Genomic DNA, 18850 nt, shown 5'->3' on the forward strand with positions numbered 1-18850 from the left:
ATTATAACCTGTTAATATCTGCGTTATACTCATTCAACCACCCCCTATTATCTTAATCGAAATAGGGGATCGAACGATTCGTGGCGCCGATTATTCAAATCATAACGGGAATTTATGACTTGCGTTGGCGCGCTTCTTCAAGATCGCGTCTCCCCGCGAACGGTCGAAACATCATGTGAGATGAATCTGGGCGCAAGGTTTGAAGAAAATTGGTTAAGTAAAAGTGTGTCAAAAATTGCTCGCAAGATTTTGACGACTTCAAACAAACATAACAAATTGTATAAAATTTTATAGTAATAATAAGCTTCCTTCTTGTTGGCCTGGCTGATATTGGTTTGTCGTAGCACGTATTAAGTTTTAGACATCAGTTATATATCAACATTAAGGAGAAAGTTACTAAGCCCAAAATGCGCTTTCAATATCATACATCTTCTCCAAAAGATACAGAGAACTGCACAACAATAAACCTAAATTACCACCCCCACCCTATACTAGACTTAATAAAATTCTATAATCACCCATAATCGAAACGTTTTCTACTATTGGACGAAAACAAACAAAAATAGCTTCCTGGATTATTAAGATTACACTGACAAAGACCAACCTTATAGATCTCCCGAAAAATCAAACAGGCAGAAAAGAATACAATATCACATTCCTAGAATTAAATGCTAATCGAATAATAAATCGACCCATCAAGATCAGAATCAGGAGTAAGATTATCGTTATCATTGGCGATAAACCTACCGAAATTGATATCGATCTTCGTCGTTGAAACATAAATTGCCATATGTTGCCATATTGAAAGCTCGGAAATTTGCACTCACCAATAACCTAAAAAACTTTGCCATCTAACCAGAGTCCATAAGTGTAATCAAAGTCTTCGACAACAAAAAAGCCGATGATGCAGCTAAAAAAGTTATAACCCTCTCACAGACTGAACCAACGATTCTAATTCCACGTCAAGATCAAATAAACAATATAAAAATAAGCATAAAAGAAGGATGGTAAAAAACCAAAGGAGCAAGAGTTCATAATGTAATTCAGCATTTTGGTCAACAAGTACCATGTAAGAGTGAGAACAGAAAAGAAGGAACTGTAATTTCCTGGCTGAGGACTGGACATACTAACGCATGAATGCCTAGTCAAAAGATCAGCGCCTGCTCGGTACAATATACGTCAAAACCAAGCATTAACAACCGACCACATATTATATGAGCGCAGAAGGACAGGACCACGGTATAAAGATAAACTTACAACATAGAACCAGACACAGCTCTAACATCATAACATTACATAAAGAATACAGTAAACTACCTTAAACAAACAAATATATACTCCAAAATATTACCCATCCAGATGCAACATTGTCGCTAATGATCTTGTAATCTATGTGACATAAAGTGTAGAAAATGAAGAAGAAGAATTTTTTCATTTAACATATTGTTATCAATTTTCCACTAAACTGTCTCCTCATTTAATTTTGGAATTATGTATATGTTTTGTTACTCAACCGAATACTTCAAGAAATATCAAAAATATTAGCTATGACTACTAAACATTAGACTAATACTAATTACGTTAAAATCAACAAAAATGGACTTCTTTCTTTCTTGTGTGGTTTCCAATCTTTTTATTTGTAACAAACCTGCGTTAATGTCGCTGAACCAGTGTTATAATCTCGAATAACTGTCACCACTGGAAAACCAGTCTGGAGAGTCCAGGTATCCATAATTTGCTTTATCGTTATCGTTGGATCGAGAACGTTGTCTTTGTGCGCCTGTTTTGTCAAAGCATCCCATAAATCATTTTGCTCGGCACTTCGGTACGCTCTGTTACAAAAGTACGAACCATGATTTTAGTTTTATATATTAATCCTTCGCTCCACAACAATATTTTACAAGTATAAAGTATATCTAACATTTAATTAGATATTATTATCATTAACTGTTTTTACATCATTAACATTATGTTATCACTGTTAACACTGTCATTAACATTATGTATTCTGTTTCAAATTTAAATAGCGAGACCAAGACATTTTAAACATACACACATACACACACATTACGCTCATCCCATATGCCTTAAAATTATGACTGGTACTACAATCAGTTTTAAGGAAGACGCGACTGCAGTAACGCATTGTGTATAAGACACGAAATCTCAGTTTCGAAGTGAATGTTTAACCCTTTCGTTTCGGCAATCCAGTCCACCAAAGTACTGCCACTGAACGGAAACGCGCGCCAGAAATACGCACAGTGTACGTGTTTGCTGTATATATGTTTTCCTAAGTCTTAATAACAATAATTCTTGTAAGGACTGCATATGAAATATCGTTTCACTGTCAATGGATTTAATAAATTTTTTAGCATGAAACAGTATACGATCGTTTGGATGTTTGAAATATATTGCGTGAAACGTTCTGATGTTGTTTCAACAATGAGTAACTTTAAGAAGTGATTAATCCAATATGTCAATAAAATCAACAGAAGATGTTCTGCCAATAACGAAAAAATATATTATTGACTACAGATAGCACTTGTATATGCATCATTTGGATGCCGGATATATGGGGTGCTGGACGCAGTAGTCATCGCGTGATCGCCGCCTATATGCGGCGCTCGTATCCACAGGTCATTTCGCGGGGCGCCGCCTATAAGCGGCGGTGTCGAAGCGAAAGGGTTAAACACTTTGTTTTGTTTTGTCATTATCCATTTGTCAGATCATTTTATCGCTGTGTTATTTAACTATTTCTGCCCTATTCACACTCAGACGCTCATAGATCCTACTTTTTCACTTCAAATTCAATAAATTGAAATCGTTTTTGACATAACATCTATTATTTTTTAACGTTAAGATATATAATATGAAGTAGAAGTAATTTAAGATATTTAAAAAGGCATTAATAATATAATTGATTATATATATACAAGATATGCCATGCAACGTGCACCCATGTTCAGGCACTTCCAATAATCTGTCAAAAAACTATTGGAAACAAAAATTATACAGTTTTAAGTCGGCAACACATTGCAATGGACAAATTTCCAAAACATATTTTCTCGACAAAAAGTCAAGGATACTTTTACTCTTTTAGATAATACTATGTATTTTTGACTTCAAAGTGATATAGCTGATGTCAGGACAGATTCAACAATCTTCTATGTTATGACCTTGGCATGATCTTGAATTTAGAAATGCTAAGGAAATCAAGAAAAACATTATCGAGAACATTATAAGCTAATACAAGATCTAGATTGATGACACATAAAATAAATCTTAATCAAAAAGGAAGTGGTTATACTAAAAATACCTTCTAATCTAAAGTACGTTAACTAACCTTTTGAACAAAAGTCATTGCCTTTCCAAATGCAACCTAATTTGGTCCGAAATCTCAATAATGAATGTGAAAATTAAATCATTATCCTTATACTTACTTCCCATTCAAATAATTCGTTAGACCTTGCTTGAACACTTTGTTAGTAAGAAAATGATCCATCATTCTTATTATAGAAGCGCCTGTTCAAACATTAATATGATTATATTACCATATTGTATCATGTTATATTACAAACGACACGTTTTTTATTTATACCTTTTTCGTAAGAAATTCTGTCGAAAATTTCACTAATCTCATCGGGATGTTCGACTTCGATCGATATCTGATGTGAAGATTCTAACGCGTCTAAACCAAAAACATTTTGCAGATCATGTACAACGAATTGTTCCAAAACCTTCCAAGTTGGTTCCACCTAGAAAATTAAACCGATCAATTCTATGAAGAATCCTAATGATTTAATCCAAAAGGAAATAAGAAGAAAGTTGATAACACGTATACGTTATATAGTACTGTCTATTACCATCTATCAAATGGGAATATTTTACTTTTATCAAAATAGAGAAACTTCATATTATTTTAAATCCATTGTTATTATTTAAAAAGTATTTAATTTAAAAATTATTAATATAAAAAATATTAATTAATTCGAAATTATTTTTATAACGACTATTACTTGTGACCTTTTCTTGTTTTCTATATAGCAAGAGTTTTTCAAGAATCTTAACAAATAATTTTTCAATAAATGTATTTCATACTATTATTATATGCAATAATTTATTTATGTTTCTGATTTCCTTTTAGAAATAGTTCTATATGTGTTTTATATTTAATGTGGTACTTTATTTATTGAAATGTTTTTAAACAAAATTGTAAATTCAGAAAATCTGCAAACAAGCAGCACCCCGAAGAGAATATCTAACAATAAAGATTTATACCTAGAAAACATTATATGAAAATATTTCCTAAAATTAGAGATTAGTTGCCGTTATGAGATTACCTGTCGAAGACGACAAAGTATTGTATTTTTCATTCGAAATAATCTTATGGTATTATATATTTTTGTCTGGGTTTACCAACTTACTGCATTCACACCGATATATTCTACATAGCTGGCAAAACCTTCGTTCAACCAAAGATCCGACCACCAACTCGGAGTGACCAAGTTACCAAACCATTGATGAGCAAGTTCGTGAGATATTACAGTTGCTACACGTTGCTGATTACTGCTGGTCGAGACGCCTTCTTGATATAGCATAGCAGTTTCTCTAAAAATTCAATCATATCACTTACCAAATATCGTAACGAATTTCATTCCATAACATGTTACATGTAGAATGTAAAGAAATTGTTTGGTGTATACAGAAAATTAATTTCTATAAGAAATGACGAATCAATTAAAAAATTAATAATCTCCTTAACAGATTTTTTAGTTTATAAGAGTTTAATCAAAAATACTTGGGAAGAATTTAAAAATATTACCGAATATTAATTAATCGGTTTCAAATACAATTCTTCGGTATCACTAGAAATAACTATATCCATGCAGTAATTTTGTAATATGATGAATATTCTCTTATAAAGAAATCGGAATATATTGAAAAATAAGATGAAGTAGATAGTTAGTAGACGTTTTAAGTAGATAAAGTATTGTTTCGTGTTTCTAAAAAAAGATAAACATGAACCAAGGTCACTTTTGTTATGAACTCTCCAACTGTCATTCAGAATATATACGATTAAAATCGATATGCTTTAAAATACCATATAAAAATACACAACTTAATGATAAAAATAATTGTTGATCAAACTCACCTGCAAGTGATTAAACCCCAGTTTTCCATAGCTCCTGCTGAAAAATCAGGTAGAGCAACAGTATCCATCTTGGGCAAGGGAAACTTAATCTTGAAATAGTCTTCGTAATATTCAAGTATTCTCGGGCCAATGTCTAAAGTGTAGCGTGCTTGCTCGATAGCGTCGCTCCTTGCCCAAACTCTAAAGTGTTCAGATTCGGATTTCAGCACCTCGAAATCCGAAACAATAAAAGCAACCAGGTAAGTGGACATCGGCACCGAGCGTTCATAATGGTCCCACACGTATGTTGGTAAGCCGGGCCTGATTACAATTAAAGAAGAAAGATGTATTATACGATACAAAATTTATGGAAAATATGAAGAAATTAAAAATAAACATGTGAGACAATAGAAATGAACTGCGAGGCACAATAAGATTGTCATGGGGAGAAATTTCACAAATGGATGCGAGAATTTTATAAAATCAATAGTAACCCGCATGAAAGTACTTACCGGTGCAGTTAAAAATATATATAAGTAAATAATTATTCATTTCGTTATAAATTTATAGTATTCAACATCTTTTTCCAGCCCTTCTGTCAGTTAAATACTTTTTGCTTCTTCCATCTAAAATTTAGCAACGAACATTTTCCAATTAACATCATACACGAAAATTTGGATTATATAGTTAATATTTTCCAATTAAGATAACAGACAAGAGTTTGCATTATTTATTTTTTTGTATTTGTTCCATATAAGATCAATTTACATTTATTATAAAATATAGGTACATATATGAATTAAATTATACCTATATTTAACTTCCCCATGTATTCTATATTTATATCAGTTTAATCGTATGATTTTATATTTATGCCATATCATTTTTATTATAGTTATATCACTGAGTTCTGTTTTAAAAAGTTTAGCGGCTGTAATGTTAAATTTGCCATCCCACAAAACAGATAATCTTTGAAATTTAGTACTATTTTAATGCAATATTTTTTATTTTGCTTGTTATAATTAAACAATCATATAACTTGATTCTAATCAAGCATCTCACAAGATTTTTAGATTGTTGGGAAATAAGTGACTGCTTCAAATACATCGAAATTTACTAAGTAATTATAATAATAAGTATCAATTATGTCACAATAATATTAGAGAAAAATTATATCTTATTGGAGAAAGACATTATCGTATAGATATATAGTTATTATAATTACTACACAGGAGGTAAGAGAAGAGGAGCTAAAGGAGATGTTAAGGAGACTCAAGAAATTTTTAAAAGAAACCGAATTGGAACTGGGCACGGAAAAGACAAAAATAGTAGTATTCGAAAAAAGAAGGAATAAAAGGAGACAAAGAAGATGAAATTGGGGAGAACAAGAATTAGAAGAAGTGGAAGAGATAAGATATCTAGGGTACATACTACAGAAAAACGGCAGTGGTAAGAAGCACATACAAGACAGGAAAGGGAGAGCAATGATAGCGATGAAGAAAACATGGAGCGTGGGAGAAAGAATATTCAGACAGGACTACAAGAGAAGAATGAAGATGTTTGGAGCATTGGTAGAGAGCGTGGCGCTGTTTGGAGCAGAAGTATGGGGCTGGAATATGGAACAAAAGTTAGACAGGATAAAAAGAGGACACGTGAAATGGATCTTAGGTTTAGATAGGACAACACCAAACTACATACTGATAGAAGAGTGCAAGCTAGAAGAAATCAAGGGAAAAGCATTAAAAAGAACGAAAGGTACGAGGAGAGAACCCTAGAATCGAAAAAGGAGCTGGTAAACAAGTGCATAAAGGAAAGAGAGAGAAACTGGGGAAATAGCCAGGAAAGGAAAAGAGCAAGAAAGAGAAAGAAGGGACTAGAAGAGGTGAAAAATGGAGGGACACAGAGGGAAGCAGTAGAAGAGCAAGAAAGGTGGACAGTAGACCAAATTATAGAAGAAAGAAGGAAGAGAGAAACAGAAGAGAGGAGGAAAAGGATAAAGGAATCCAAATATAACAGATACTACGGAAACATAAGCAAAGATGAGATACCAAAGTACTTGGAAGGGAGGATGAAGTGGAAGGACAGGAAAATTATAGCCAGATTCAGGTGTGAAAACGAGACCAAAGCGATGGAACACTGGAAAGAGGAGGGAGAAAAAAGGTGCAGATTATGTAGAAGGGAAGAAGAGGACCTGAGACATGTAATAGAAGAATGTGAAATAACGGAGGACCAAAAGACATGGAAAAACACTGAATGAGACTGGAGAAGGACTAACGGAATTAAAAGCAATAATAGAGAAGAGAAGGGCAAGGGCAATACAAGACGGGGAGGAAGGACAAGAAGGTAGCACGGCAAGGAGGCAAAAGACTAAGGAGTGCAATACAATAAATGTAAGAAATATAAACCGAAAGTTCGTCCAAAGCCGAAAGGCACGGATTAAAATAAATAAATAAATACTACACAGGAGATTCTTCTATTAAAGTAGTGAAAATGCAGATGCTCTTCTATCACATACTGTTGTGGGCTTATATCTACGAATTATTACATTTTTTAAGAAGACAATTTTTGATACAAAAAAACTTTACTACAGGAGTCGCAATAATCTAAATTTTTGTAAAATTTGTTAAATTGTTGGAGATGGAGAACATCCTCCATCTGCACTCTGCACGTTTCTTGAAAAGGACGCAGGAAATAGAAATGCTTGTATCCTAAACATTTATCTAATTGTAAGCAATAAGAAGGCACAGTCGCGATTATTCATGATATATATTCGGAAAGTTCCATTCTCGAAAATCTTGCAGAATGACTTTTTCCATATGCATACGATAAATTCTTGATCCATCTCTATTGTGAATTTAAGATTCTCATAATACATGTATAAGGAGCCAAAAAGTTACGATTCTCAGAGAGAACGGGCCAGTATAAATTCTGTTCGACATTATTTTGAAACTGCTCTTAGTTCTCGCATTATCAGTGCGTAAAATACCATTTGAACAATCATGTAACGCGTAATTATACTCCCTTATCCACGACATATAAACACTTGTAACAACCTATCTGATTTCAAAATATATACATATATAGATAACTGTGTTGTCACGTAGATTTGAATATGATTATGTAAAATCTAACATTCTACCCAGCAATCCTTTACAATATAGTTGGACAAATCCATTAGATATGACTTTATCACTTGATTCGTGTCGACTTCCATTAATCAAAATTACAAGGCCTATACTAATATTGTAATCGTATTTCCTAAAATACCCCCGCCGGTCTTTTGCGATGTTCGAACCCAGCTCGTAATAAAATCAAGCACATCAGAATATTTTAGAAAAAAAAGAGTAGTATCACATTTTTTCAATATTCGTTTCATTTTTTAATATTTAAATAATTTAATAAGGCAGAAAATTTGTAATTACTACCAAATTCATAATAATCGAAGCTTTCTAAAATTTTTCAAATCAAGAATATTAGAATCTTATAAAAAAGATTCATGAAAAATATATTTGATATATGAAAATGAAATAAAATAATACGTAAGTAACGATCATAAGATTGGCCAAAATTTATTTCCCATCAATACAACTTTTATTATAAAGTTTCCGCTATATCGAAATGTTAAATTATTCTGTTATTCCTTTACTTCTTGATCGCGAAGGAATTTTTTCATTGTCAATTGTATTATGGAATCTAATGAACAAAGAACAGTACAGAGCAATTAACTTAGACAACACGTTTTGCGCAAGCAAATTGATTACACAGTTAATAGACAGAGCCTTTATTGGTTCTACAAATTATGTCTACGTTGAAATGCCGCAAGTAGTAAGAACGTTACATCCGTGTCATGTTAAATTGCCAGTCATGCGCATGCTTTGTGTGTTCTATCAGTCACTAACAGAAGATTCGTATAATTGAAACTCAAAAAATTTTTATTTGAAATTTAGGTAATTAGATTATAAAAACCGATTCAACATAGTACCCAATGAAAAAAGATTATTATAATCTATTGAGATACCTAAATCATAATCTTTTTGATCCAATTTATATACATACCACAAACGCGCGCGCGCGCACACACACATGCACGTGCCTACACATAAAACGTCCTGTTGATCTATAATAATTTATATATCAAAGATTAGACCTTGAAAAACAACATTACTTAAATAAAATAATTATTTAGTCGATAAAATAGGATAATATAAATCGGGATAACAAAAACTTATGATTGATTTTTGAAAGTCTAATTACGACACATCTCGTCTATGGATTTGGACAGTCTGCATGCAAATAACTTGACAAAATTATGAACTTTTTGAATAATCCTATACATTTGATTCGATTGCGAAAATATCTCATAATCTCCAAGTAATCGAGATAACGTCAATCAACTAAACGGTCCAAATGTATCGCGTGTCTTGCGAAACCGTTTCCTCCATAGACGTGTTAAGTAGTTTAGTCACTTACACTGGCATAGGCTCCCCCATTCTAGGCATGTTCGAGATGGATGACATGTTCTTTGGTCGTGCAATGCTGATCTTGAACGTGGCTTTCAGCGCTGGTTCATCGAAGCACGGAAAAGCACGTCGCGCATCTGTTGGCTGGAATTGTGACGTGGCGATCCATCTGTAACGCAAGATACAGAAAATGTTCACAATAAAGTGATAAATGATCATGTTCGATATATCAATACATATAAAGTTCCTTTTACAATTAAAAATTAATTGATAAGAGAATATCCTGATTTAAACAGGCAAGGATAGTAAATAAAAACGCAACTTCGAAAAGGAAAATATAAATAATTATGGTAATGTGAGTAGTATATTACAAAGATTAATATTAATAAGTATGATTCAGAAAACAACTCTAATTATTGCTAATATAGATATATACGCATGTTCATCGCAAAGTCAAACATTAAGGCATATCTTTGTGTTTTTCTTTTCTTCTATTTTAAGAATATAGATTGCGTACATAAAATATGTCTTTTCATATAATACACTTTCTTTCTACGATTAAAAAACATAATGTACCAATATTTGTTAGTTTTCTTATCTTACAGTTTTGTTTTCATTTATGTATATATTTGTATAACTAAATAACTACACATATATAAATATTTGAAATGCTTAAATAATGGAAGAAACCTAAATATTTGGGTTTCGAGTGAGATTAAAACTAGTTAGTACATACATTTTACATATATGTATATGCATATATAATTGTCCAATGATGCTATGCACGATTTTTCAAGCACCTCCGATAATCTACAAAAAGGTATTCCTAATAAAAGTTAGTAAGTTTTTAATAAGCATCAAAATTATTTCAATGGATTTTGTTGATGTTTGCCTTAAGTGTTACCGAAAAAATTTATTACATTTCAGATTGAGTTCCCTAATAAGTTATTGTAGAAAATTAATTGTATATTGTCCTGATGACCATTCAAATAATGGCTAAGTAAACCTATATGGATTCGTCTAAAAAAATGTTACGTTGACATTTTATAGAGTGAAAAACTTTATGATAATATCTACTATCCCAATTTGTTAAGACACACACCTGTGATTTAACGTCTTGATAAACCTTTCATACGTTAATGTTTCTATAAGTCCGATCTAGGTATCTGAATTCAAGGGTGAGTTGCATAGATTATATATATGTTGGGTTCACATTATGATTAGGGTCAGGGGCGTGAAACGAATTTCCGTTTGGATTAAACATTGTTGTTATGCAATAGAGAAGATATTTACTAGTACAAATATGAGTATTGGAGAATTTTACAGGTAACCGTGGTAATTAAATACTCGAGATGCTAATGGCAATGATCCTAGGTCCAATAACGAATCCGCGGTCAACGGGATAACAAAATATGCTTTCTTCCAAAGTCCAAATTGTACTCAACTTACTTGTCCACAGTACAAGTATTACTGAACTAACTCTTTGTTAAAACGTGGAATATCCACCGAGCGTAAAGACGCTAAGTAACTCGCTAATGCGACCTCACGGGGGAATGACTTTCCGTCACGATGATGCTGCAGAGGAAAACTATGATGGGGTGTGTCTCAGGACACGAGATCATCGGATTCGTCGAGGAAAGCCTTCGTTCGAAAAGTGAGGGAAATGGACGTTCCTGTCAATTGGTTAATTTCTATGTTGGTGGTTGAAAGAGGATGCTAACCGCCCTTGAGGGAAAGTTGCTAGCGGGAAGCGTCGTTCGCGGGAAAAGCAGATTTCCCGTATCTTTCCGTAGTAGGTGATAGATTTAAGGACTGTTAGGATAAAGACTGTTTGTCCGTTTGAAGGACCTTAGTTAACTAAATCCTAAGATTTATAGTGGGTCCTCAGGCTAGCTGAACATATACTGTGGAGATGCATTGACATCTGGTAATCATCTTGCCGAAGAATAGGGTCTGTATGTGGTGAGCCACGAGAAAAAGACCGTTGAAATGTTTACTGTCAACTGCCGCTACAACTATTTCTTTTTAAGGAGAGCTATATGATTACTCCATACCTTTGTTAGGTAAAACGTTCATCCCGTGACCGCGGCTACGTTTAGCCACTGGTTGTGTCACTTCGAGCCCAAACTCATTACCACAAATCTCGTACAATTATAATCGGGTTAAATCACAAAGACTAAAATATTGGGGATTTTCCCAAGAATTCCAAAGTGAAGGCCCCGGTGTCCTTTCATCTCCGACATATATAATATAAAAATATTATATCTCACAAATAATTCAGTATATGTATACACAGAGTTATCCACTTAACTCGGAACCTGTACATTTACTATTATAGTCGGATGTCGTTCGCCATGTATAACTTGTTGCTAGAAGTATAATTAGTTGTGAACACAGAGCGGTTTGCTTGCCGCCGAAGGACTTTAAATTTAACGTCACAATAAGAAGACGATTGCTGAGAAAGCGAGTCTTGCCTTTCGAGGATGTGGCCATATTCGGTATTATTTTAATTGTAAGAATCTTAACAATACAACCAAAACAATCTTATAAGAATGATATAAAAAATATAAAAATTTTTCCTACTTCGACGATTTATAAGTAATTGCATAATCGCCGGAACATATTACGGGGAATACCGAGGGAACTGCTTCGAGCGATCAGTTTCATCTCTAACATAAACAACTTCCGTCGTATTCCGACTAATCCGAACGGACCCAGCCATTACAAATTCATTTCTATCATATTCATATTTAAATTCATTTTTATTTTTCAAACTGGCCTGCCTAATATGAATTCTATGAGGCATCTTGATGTATTTTAATCAGTTTCCTTATTTTTTATTCTTACATTCAACGTATTTGTAGCAGAGTGATCAAAAATTAGGTAATAGCATTCAATTTGTAGAAAATGATCGTTAATAAATTTTGAGTTTTGAAATACGACGTAGAAGAAAATGTTTAATACGTTAAAAATAAAAATTACCAAACAAAATAGAGAAAGACCTCAATGTTCGTAAGAATATGAACAATTTCATTGTAATTCGCTAATAACTTTGCCAGCTGAATGCAACATTAAATAAAAAATAAATTAAGAACATAAAATCATCAAGTATTTCTCAGCGATTTTCTTCTCCTTATTGTGACATAAAATTTAAAGTCCGGCGAGACCCTTTATGTGGTCTCACCTAATTATTCTTTTATCAACAACTCATAAATGGCGAACATCTTATTGTAGTAGTAAGCGTACACGTTTAACAACACCGTAATTATTCTCATGCATTGTTGCGACCGCAGGTTCTGGGCTAAGTGCATAATCCTATATGTGTGTATTAAATATTATCTCTCGTAACACACTATCAAGTTCTATAGATAAGATTTAAGAATGTTTAGTTTTCATGTAAAAAAATCTGAGAAATATATCAATTAATCTAGTCCTCAATATTGTTAAATTATAGTTTCATTTTTCCATATCTCTCAAATCTTCAATTTCAACATTGGATTGAACACATTTCTCGTTGCTAAGATAAAATATATTAATGTATGCACATACATTTTATGTTCACTCCATTAGTGAAAACTTGAATTCAAAGATTAGAATAAGCCAAGACCAAAGTCTTTATAATTTCTTAGTACTCATTCCGCGACAACTTTCTCTTCGGCAAAGGTATCGGCTTGAAGATTCGCGAGACTCCCTTCGCTGTTCAGCTTTCAGCGATTTAGCGACAGATACTTAGGAAAATGATGTCGAGCTGTGTAAATTCACAGACGTTCCGCGCACTAGAGAGAAACATCATCATTAAGGGGAAAAAACTTTCGCTAATTGCTAAAAGGCTGACATTTCAGTTCTGGGAAAACTCTCGAGATAAGCAGAAAGTACGAAGTGAACGAAACGTTCCATGGATGTAATTGCGGTGAAAATTCAGCTTTTCTTCTAATTTCTTTTTCCATTCCTTTTTCGCCTTTTTTGTCCCTTTCTGTTTGTAATACTACTATGAAACTTTGTATCTCGGATAGATCATAAGTGTTTTTGTCCGTCGACCGTTTGATTTTTGTAAAATGAAAAGGCCAAGCTACTCTGAGATAAAATTCAACATATTTAAAAAAGATATGGAAACAATATCGTATTTTAAGTCATTTGTTCACAAATATTTTAGAGTACCGTATAAGTAGTATATTACAAAGATATTGTACTGTTCCTTTATTCAAAATGATAGTTTATAAAGCAGCTTAATATTTCGACTGACAATTCTGTTATATTTCTCTTCATTCATTGTTTATCGTTACACCAAATACTAAAGTAGGTTATTATTGGCGGTACAATTGTAATTGCAGATTGAATTTTATAATTTTCGAAAAGAATTGATTTGTCTTAAAAATTTAAGCAGTTATAATACAATATCTTATTAAAATTTTTTAGTCTATTTTTTAATATTAAAGTATAATTTAGCAGCCACAACTTAGTGCATTATTTATTGTATAAGATGAAATGATCAGCAATCTTTATAAATATATACAATATACATACTTCACATAACGAAGCGATGTTTTTTTCAGAAGGTATGAGATTAATTTTTTATTGTTCTATATTATTTCTTCCTATTTTGTTACTACAAGATTGATAACGTATAATATATATTGCAGAAAATATTTAATAACATTGTACTTCATAAAACGAGAATTTAATATTGCATTACTTTTTTGCTTCAAAAAGTAACATAATATTAATTTCATTCATAATATTGTAATGTAGTATCGAAAAAAGGAGGGTATACGCTTGGTCTATTATATATTTAAGGTATAAACTAAGAATCGCAAGAGTGCTGGGGAAGAGAGAAAGAGAAAGAGAGTGTAAGTAAGAGTGTATGCCTTGGTGACGTCAAAACTAAATGAGTAAAGGAGTGGGAGAAGGATGCGAGGGTTGAGGGTCAGCAATTTTTGACCTGAGAAGACAGAAGTTGGAAGCCCAGTGTTAGGGTAAGGCGTACGAAGATATTGTAGTCAGTTTTTGTTTTGGGTATTGCTTGTACGGATAAAATTAAACTTAACCTCAAATAAACCATCCTTTCTTGTCCTTGTTCTAGACTATATTTTGATCACTACAGTAACATTAAATTCGAATACAAGTTATAGTTTCGAATATACATACGCATTTATAATACTTAACATTCTACAAGTATATTTATATCTCAACTATATGACAATCAACGTATTCATAACAATTATTATTACTTACTAATTTTTTTGTAATTTCAAATGAAATTTATTATTTATTTACTCATGACTCCAAAATAATTTTAGTTTGCATAGAATAGTGTCTGGGAACATACATTTACATTCAAAATAATTTATCATAAAAGTCTATTATAACACCTGAGTTCACCAAACTAATTTCATTTGGATTTCTACATATTTTTTCAGAAGGTTCATACGTATTTCTCTGAATTCTTACAAAATTTCAATCTAAAAGTACTTTCTTGTATTTTTATAAAGACTAGAATGAATATTTAGTCAATGTAGTTTTTAATTTAAGTGATCAAACATATATTAATGCATATATCTTAATTCGAATTAAAAAATTGCTATATTTAGTTATTAACTAATATATGTATATTTATATATAAATGAGAAAAGCTGGCAATGTTATATAAACGTAAGTGCATCTTTAAATGCTGTATAAAAACATGACAGGTGGCGAGTAGGAAGATTTAAAATATAATGTAGTGTACTGTGATTGTAGATTTATTTCATTCATGCGCATAAGGAAAACGATTTAGTATATTATAAAAATTAATACTTGATAAGAATGAACAGCAGAAATAAAAGATGTAGTTTCTCAATTGCACATGATTGATTAAGTATAATTTTTAAATCCTGCAAAATTTTAAAAATATTTTAAAGAAAAATATAAAAAATTATCGTTAATAAAATTAAACAATGATTAAGAAACACTATTTGACCTTATGTGTATGTAACTTTTATTACGATTAAAAATAACGTATATTAATTATTTGCTTATTTAAATGGAAAATTCAAATTATAGGTAGTATTCTACTATTCCAGAAAAAGTGTACAAATTGCAAAAGATAATTTTGTTCCCTTTAAATCATATTCCAGTTTTTTATTTATCAATTTTGAAATATTATTGAAGTTCAAATGATTATAAAATTGAAATATAATGATTATAAAATTATAAAATATATGTATAAGTATTATTATATATATAGACTAAATTGTTTAAAAATTTTCGGTAATTTAATCGAGATTACTTTTTGAATAATAATTACGGGACCAAGTTTCAAATTATATCTAAATTATCCATAAATTGTTTTTAAAATATCTTTGAAGTACGAATTATTTTTAAATTATTTAAAAATTGCCTATGATTTAATTAAAATTAATTATCGAATACTAATTACACGATCAAATTTAACGCAAATTAAACTGTCATGGTTTGATTGTATACGTTTTTGAAATAACTGACGTCTCAATGAACCGTTCCAAATAGATTAGTCAACTGGCAACTACAGATATTGTTTGATAAAGCAGTTTAAATTTACTGGCTACAAATAGCTGTCACCTACACTCTACAGAACAGAATTAAATTGCCGAAGCGTTTACCTCGTCTGACTGCCAACAGTATACGAGCTTCTATAGAAGCCTTGCAAGTAGTCATTCAGATAACCAACAAACTTTAAATGCACCACGTATTGCTTGCCACTCTTCAACGTGTCCGACGTTCTAATCACGTAAAACTGCCGTTCAGTGTCGTTTCTCTGCTCCACGATTTTGATTATCTTCTTCACTTTCTTGATTTCCGAATACTCCTTGATATTCGTGAAACTTTCATTGATGTGCATATCCACCGCGTGCAGCGTCACATTTTTCGTGTCTTCCGTAATGTTCACTAGAATTTTTACCTGAAAATATAAAAATTATTTTAATTTCTGCAGTGTGACAACATGTTTCTTTAAAAGTAACACAGTGAGTCATGAATCATGAAAGTGTTTCAACACTTATAGAAAGTCTTCGTGAATGTATTATTTATAAAGAACATTTTGAAATTTCATTAGCATTGTATCGAGATGTGACTATCGTGATTAACATACTGATAAAATTTGAAACGAATCTGAAAATATATATACAAGTTACAAGATTTCTATTCTAATCATACACTTTACAAAAATCATTCAAGTCATTAAATTATTCATTAGTCATAGACATAGTCATTAATATAATTATAAGTCAAAATATTTAGTGAAATCATCTGTAGTATTGATTATATATTACATAATGGTTCAATTATATGGTATAAGACCTCCACTAATTGACAATAGAGCACACGCACATACATACATCTAATTTCATTGTTAATGTGAATCCATTAATATTGTAATTATGTATATAATAATTAATAATGATCTAATGATGTAAAGATAGCAGACAGTTTCCTATCTTTTTCATTTATTCTAAAGATGATGAAATTAAGAAATTGTTTCCAAAAGTTCCCGATATTTATGCATTATACATATATCTTGTAAAATTCATTCGTTAATTTTTATTTTTGTATAATTATTATAAAGAAACAACACCAGTTCACCAAGGGGTAAAAGAGCTACTGTAACTAGAAAGTTTGGAGCGCCATCTACTATGAGTGTAGTTTACATAACTACAGTGAAAACTTGCAGAATTTTATGAACTACACTCGTAATAGTTTTGTTTACGAACTTGTATGGGCTCCTCTTTATTAGTATTTATAAAATGTATCATTATTTATATCTATTTTCCTCTTTATATTCATATGTTTAATCCTTTTTATTTGTATAAAATTATTGGAATTGCTATTATAGTGTTATCTCTGACGTCTGGTAAAAATGATTATATTGAAGAAGGGAAAATATGGCGAGAAAAAGTCTCAAACTTTCTGTTTTTTACAGGTTATTTCACTCCTACGTGAACTTGTAATCATCGTCCTAGTTTTTAATACCGTTTATATGAATGCGTAAAGGAAAAGATTAAATGTCGACATATCGCCCATCACGTGTTCTACATCTTCTGAAGTAAAATACTTTCGGAGCACCAGGATTCGTCGCTCTTTTGATCTGTTAGGCAAAGAAGAAACAGTTCTTGTTTGATAGTTTCATGATTGTTTCACTAATATTTCAAAAAATTAAAATACAAAAGCATCCTTGAGAATTAAGCTTTTGTACAGAAAATAACTTTCACTGAATGCAATTCTTACTTGTTTTCCGATTCGTTAACGAGTTGTTTGTTTGTGAGAATATCGCAGAATAACTACTTAGATTCATAAAAAGTGAAACTGCTTCATTTAAAAACACGGAAATAAACTCACAAATGCATGTTCGTATCACGTAGTACGTTCTAAGCCACACAACTTCCTGTCATAAACCGCATTATAATTATAAAATGACACAAAGGCTCCAACGTATTACTAGGATTATGATAATTCCTTACCATAAATTGAAAGAATTGAATTTAAAATGAAAATTTCCTACCGTCTCCTGTATCAAATAAGACGTCGATGGATTTGATCTTTTTTACAAACTAAAAAACTAATCGGCTATATCTGTTTACTAAAACACCTACTTTCCTCAAAGTCTCGGCGTAGTTATTTGCAATTGTAATTACTTTTATGGAAAATGTGAATATTGGATTAGAATTAGAATGTATTTTTAACGTATTTTCTTTACGTTATTGAAAGTGTTTTTTTTTATGTAAATGTAACAGACGAAATGCAGATTACTTAGTCTTTATTATACTAGGGCGTAATGTATGAAATATTTATTGTCTGTCTTCGCTTAGAATAAGAATAATTTTTGTTTTGTATTATAACGCATTTAATAATAGAATTATTAAGAAGTATTATATAGAAAAATTGGTTTTTCTAACATTAAGTTTGTTGGAATGTATGTTAAATCTCTCCCTCAAGAGACTTTACTCTTTCGAGATTCTGAGGTAAATGCTATACGGCCCCTCACAATTCGCTTACTAAGACTGCGTTAATGCCTTTCTCACTCCATGATCAAATTCTCCAGAGAAAGTGTCTATTTTTTGGCAATGCGATTAAATCACAACCCATCTAATGCATCTTCTAAACCAGCGCTGTCCAAAATTATCTCCCGAGCATGCATAACCATTTGTTGCTTACCACCGTTGCATATTAATGTAGATGGGCAAATATTGTATTATTGTGCATCGAAATGTGGTCCAAAGATACAGAATGGATCAATCAGTTATTTGCC

At 31.6% G+C, this 18850-nt stretch overlaps 1 protein-coding gene and 1 long non-coding RNA gene across 2 annotated transcripts in view; one reads left to right on the plus strand and one right to left on the minus strand.

Moving 5' to 3' along the window:
• The window catches only part of LOC122569048 (aminopeptidase N), a 56070-nt gene that overhangs the window by 14544 nt on the left and 22676 nt on the right, over window positions 1-18850 (minus strand). The window contains exons 3-9 of the mRNA XM_043729510.1: window positions 16209-16507; window positions 9602-9760; window positions 5153-5452; window positions 4425-4608; window positions 3599-3755; window positions 3441-3522; window positions 1649-1832 (exon numbers count right to left, since the gene is read on the minus strand). Of these exons, the coding sequence (XP_043585445.1) occupies window positions 1649-1832; window positions 3441-3522; window positions 3599-3755; window positions 4425-4608; window positions 5153-5452; window positions 9602-9760; window positions 16209-16507 (1365 nt within the window). The remainder of the gene's footprint in view (window positions 1-1648; window positions 1833-3440; window positions 3523-3598; window positions 3756-4424; window positions 4609-5152; window positions 5453-9601; window positions 9761-16208; window positions 16508-18850) is intronic.
• On the plus strand, window positions 9780-13656 carry LOC122569049. Its single transcript, XR_006317307.1, has 3 exons — window positions 9780-9946; window positions 10197-10426; window positions 10519-13656. It is a non-coding gene; the product is annotated as an uncharacterized LOC122569049 (long non-coding RNA).

This window comes from Bombus pyrosoma, linkage group LG7 (assembly GCF_014825855.1).
Source record: "Bombus pyrosoma isolate SC7728 linkage group LG7, ASM1482585v1, whole genome shotgun sequence".
Lineage (NCBI taxonomy): Eukaryota > Metazoa > Arthropoda > Insecta > Hymenoptera > Apidae > Bombus > Bombus pyrosoma.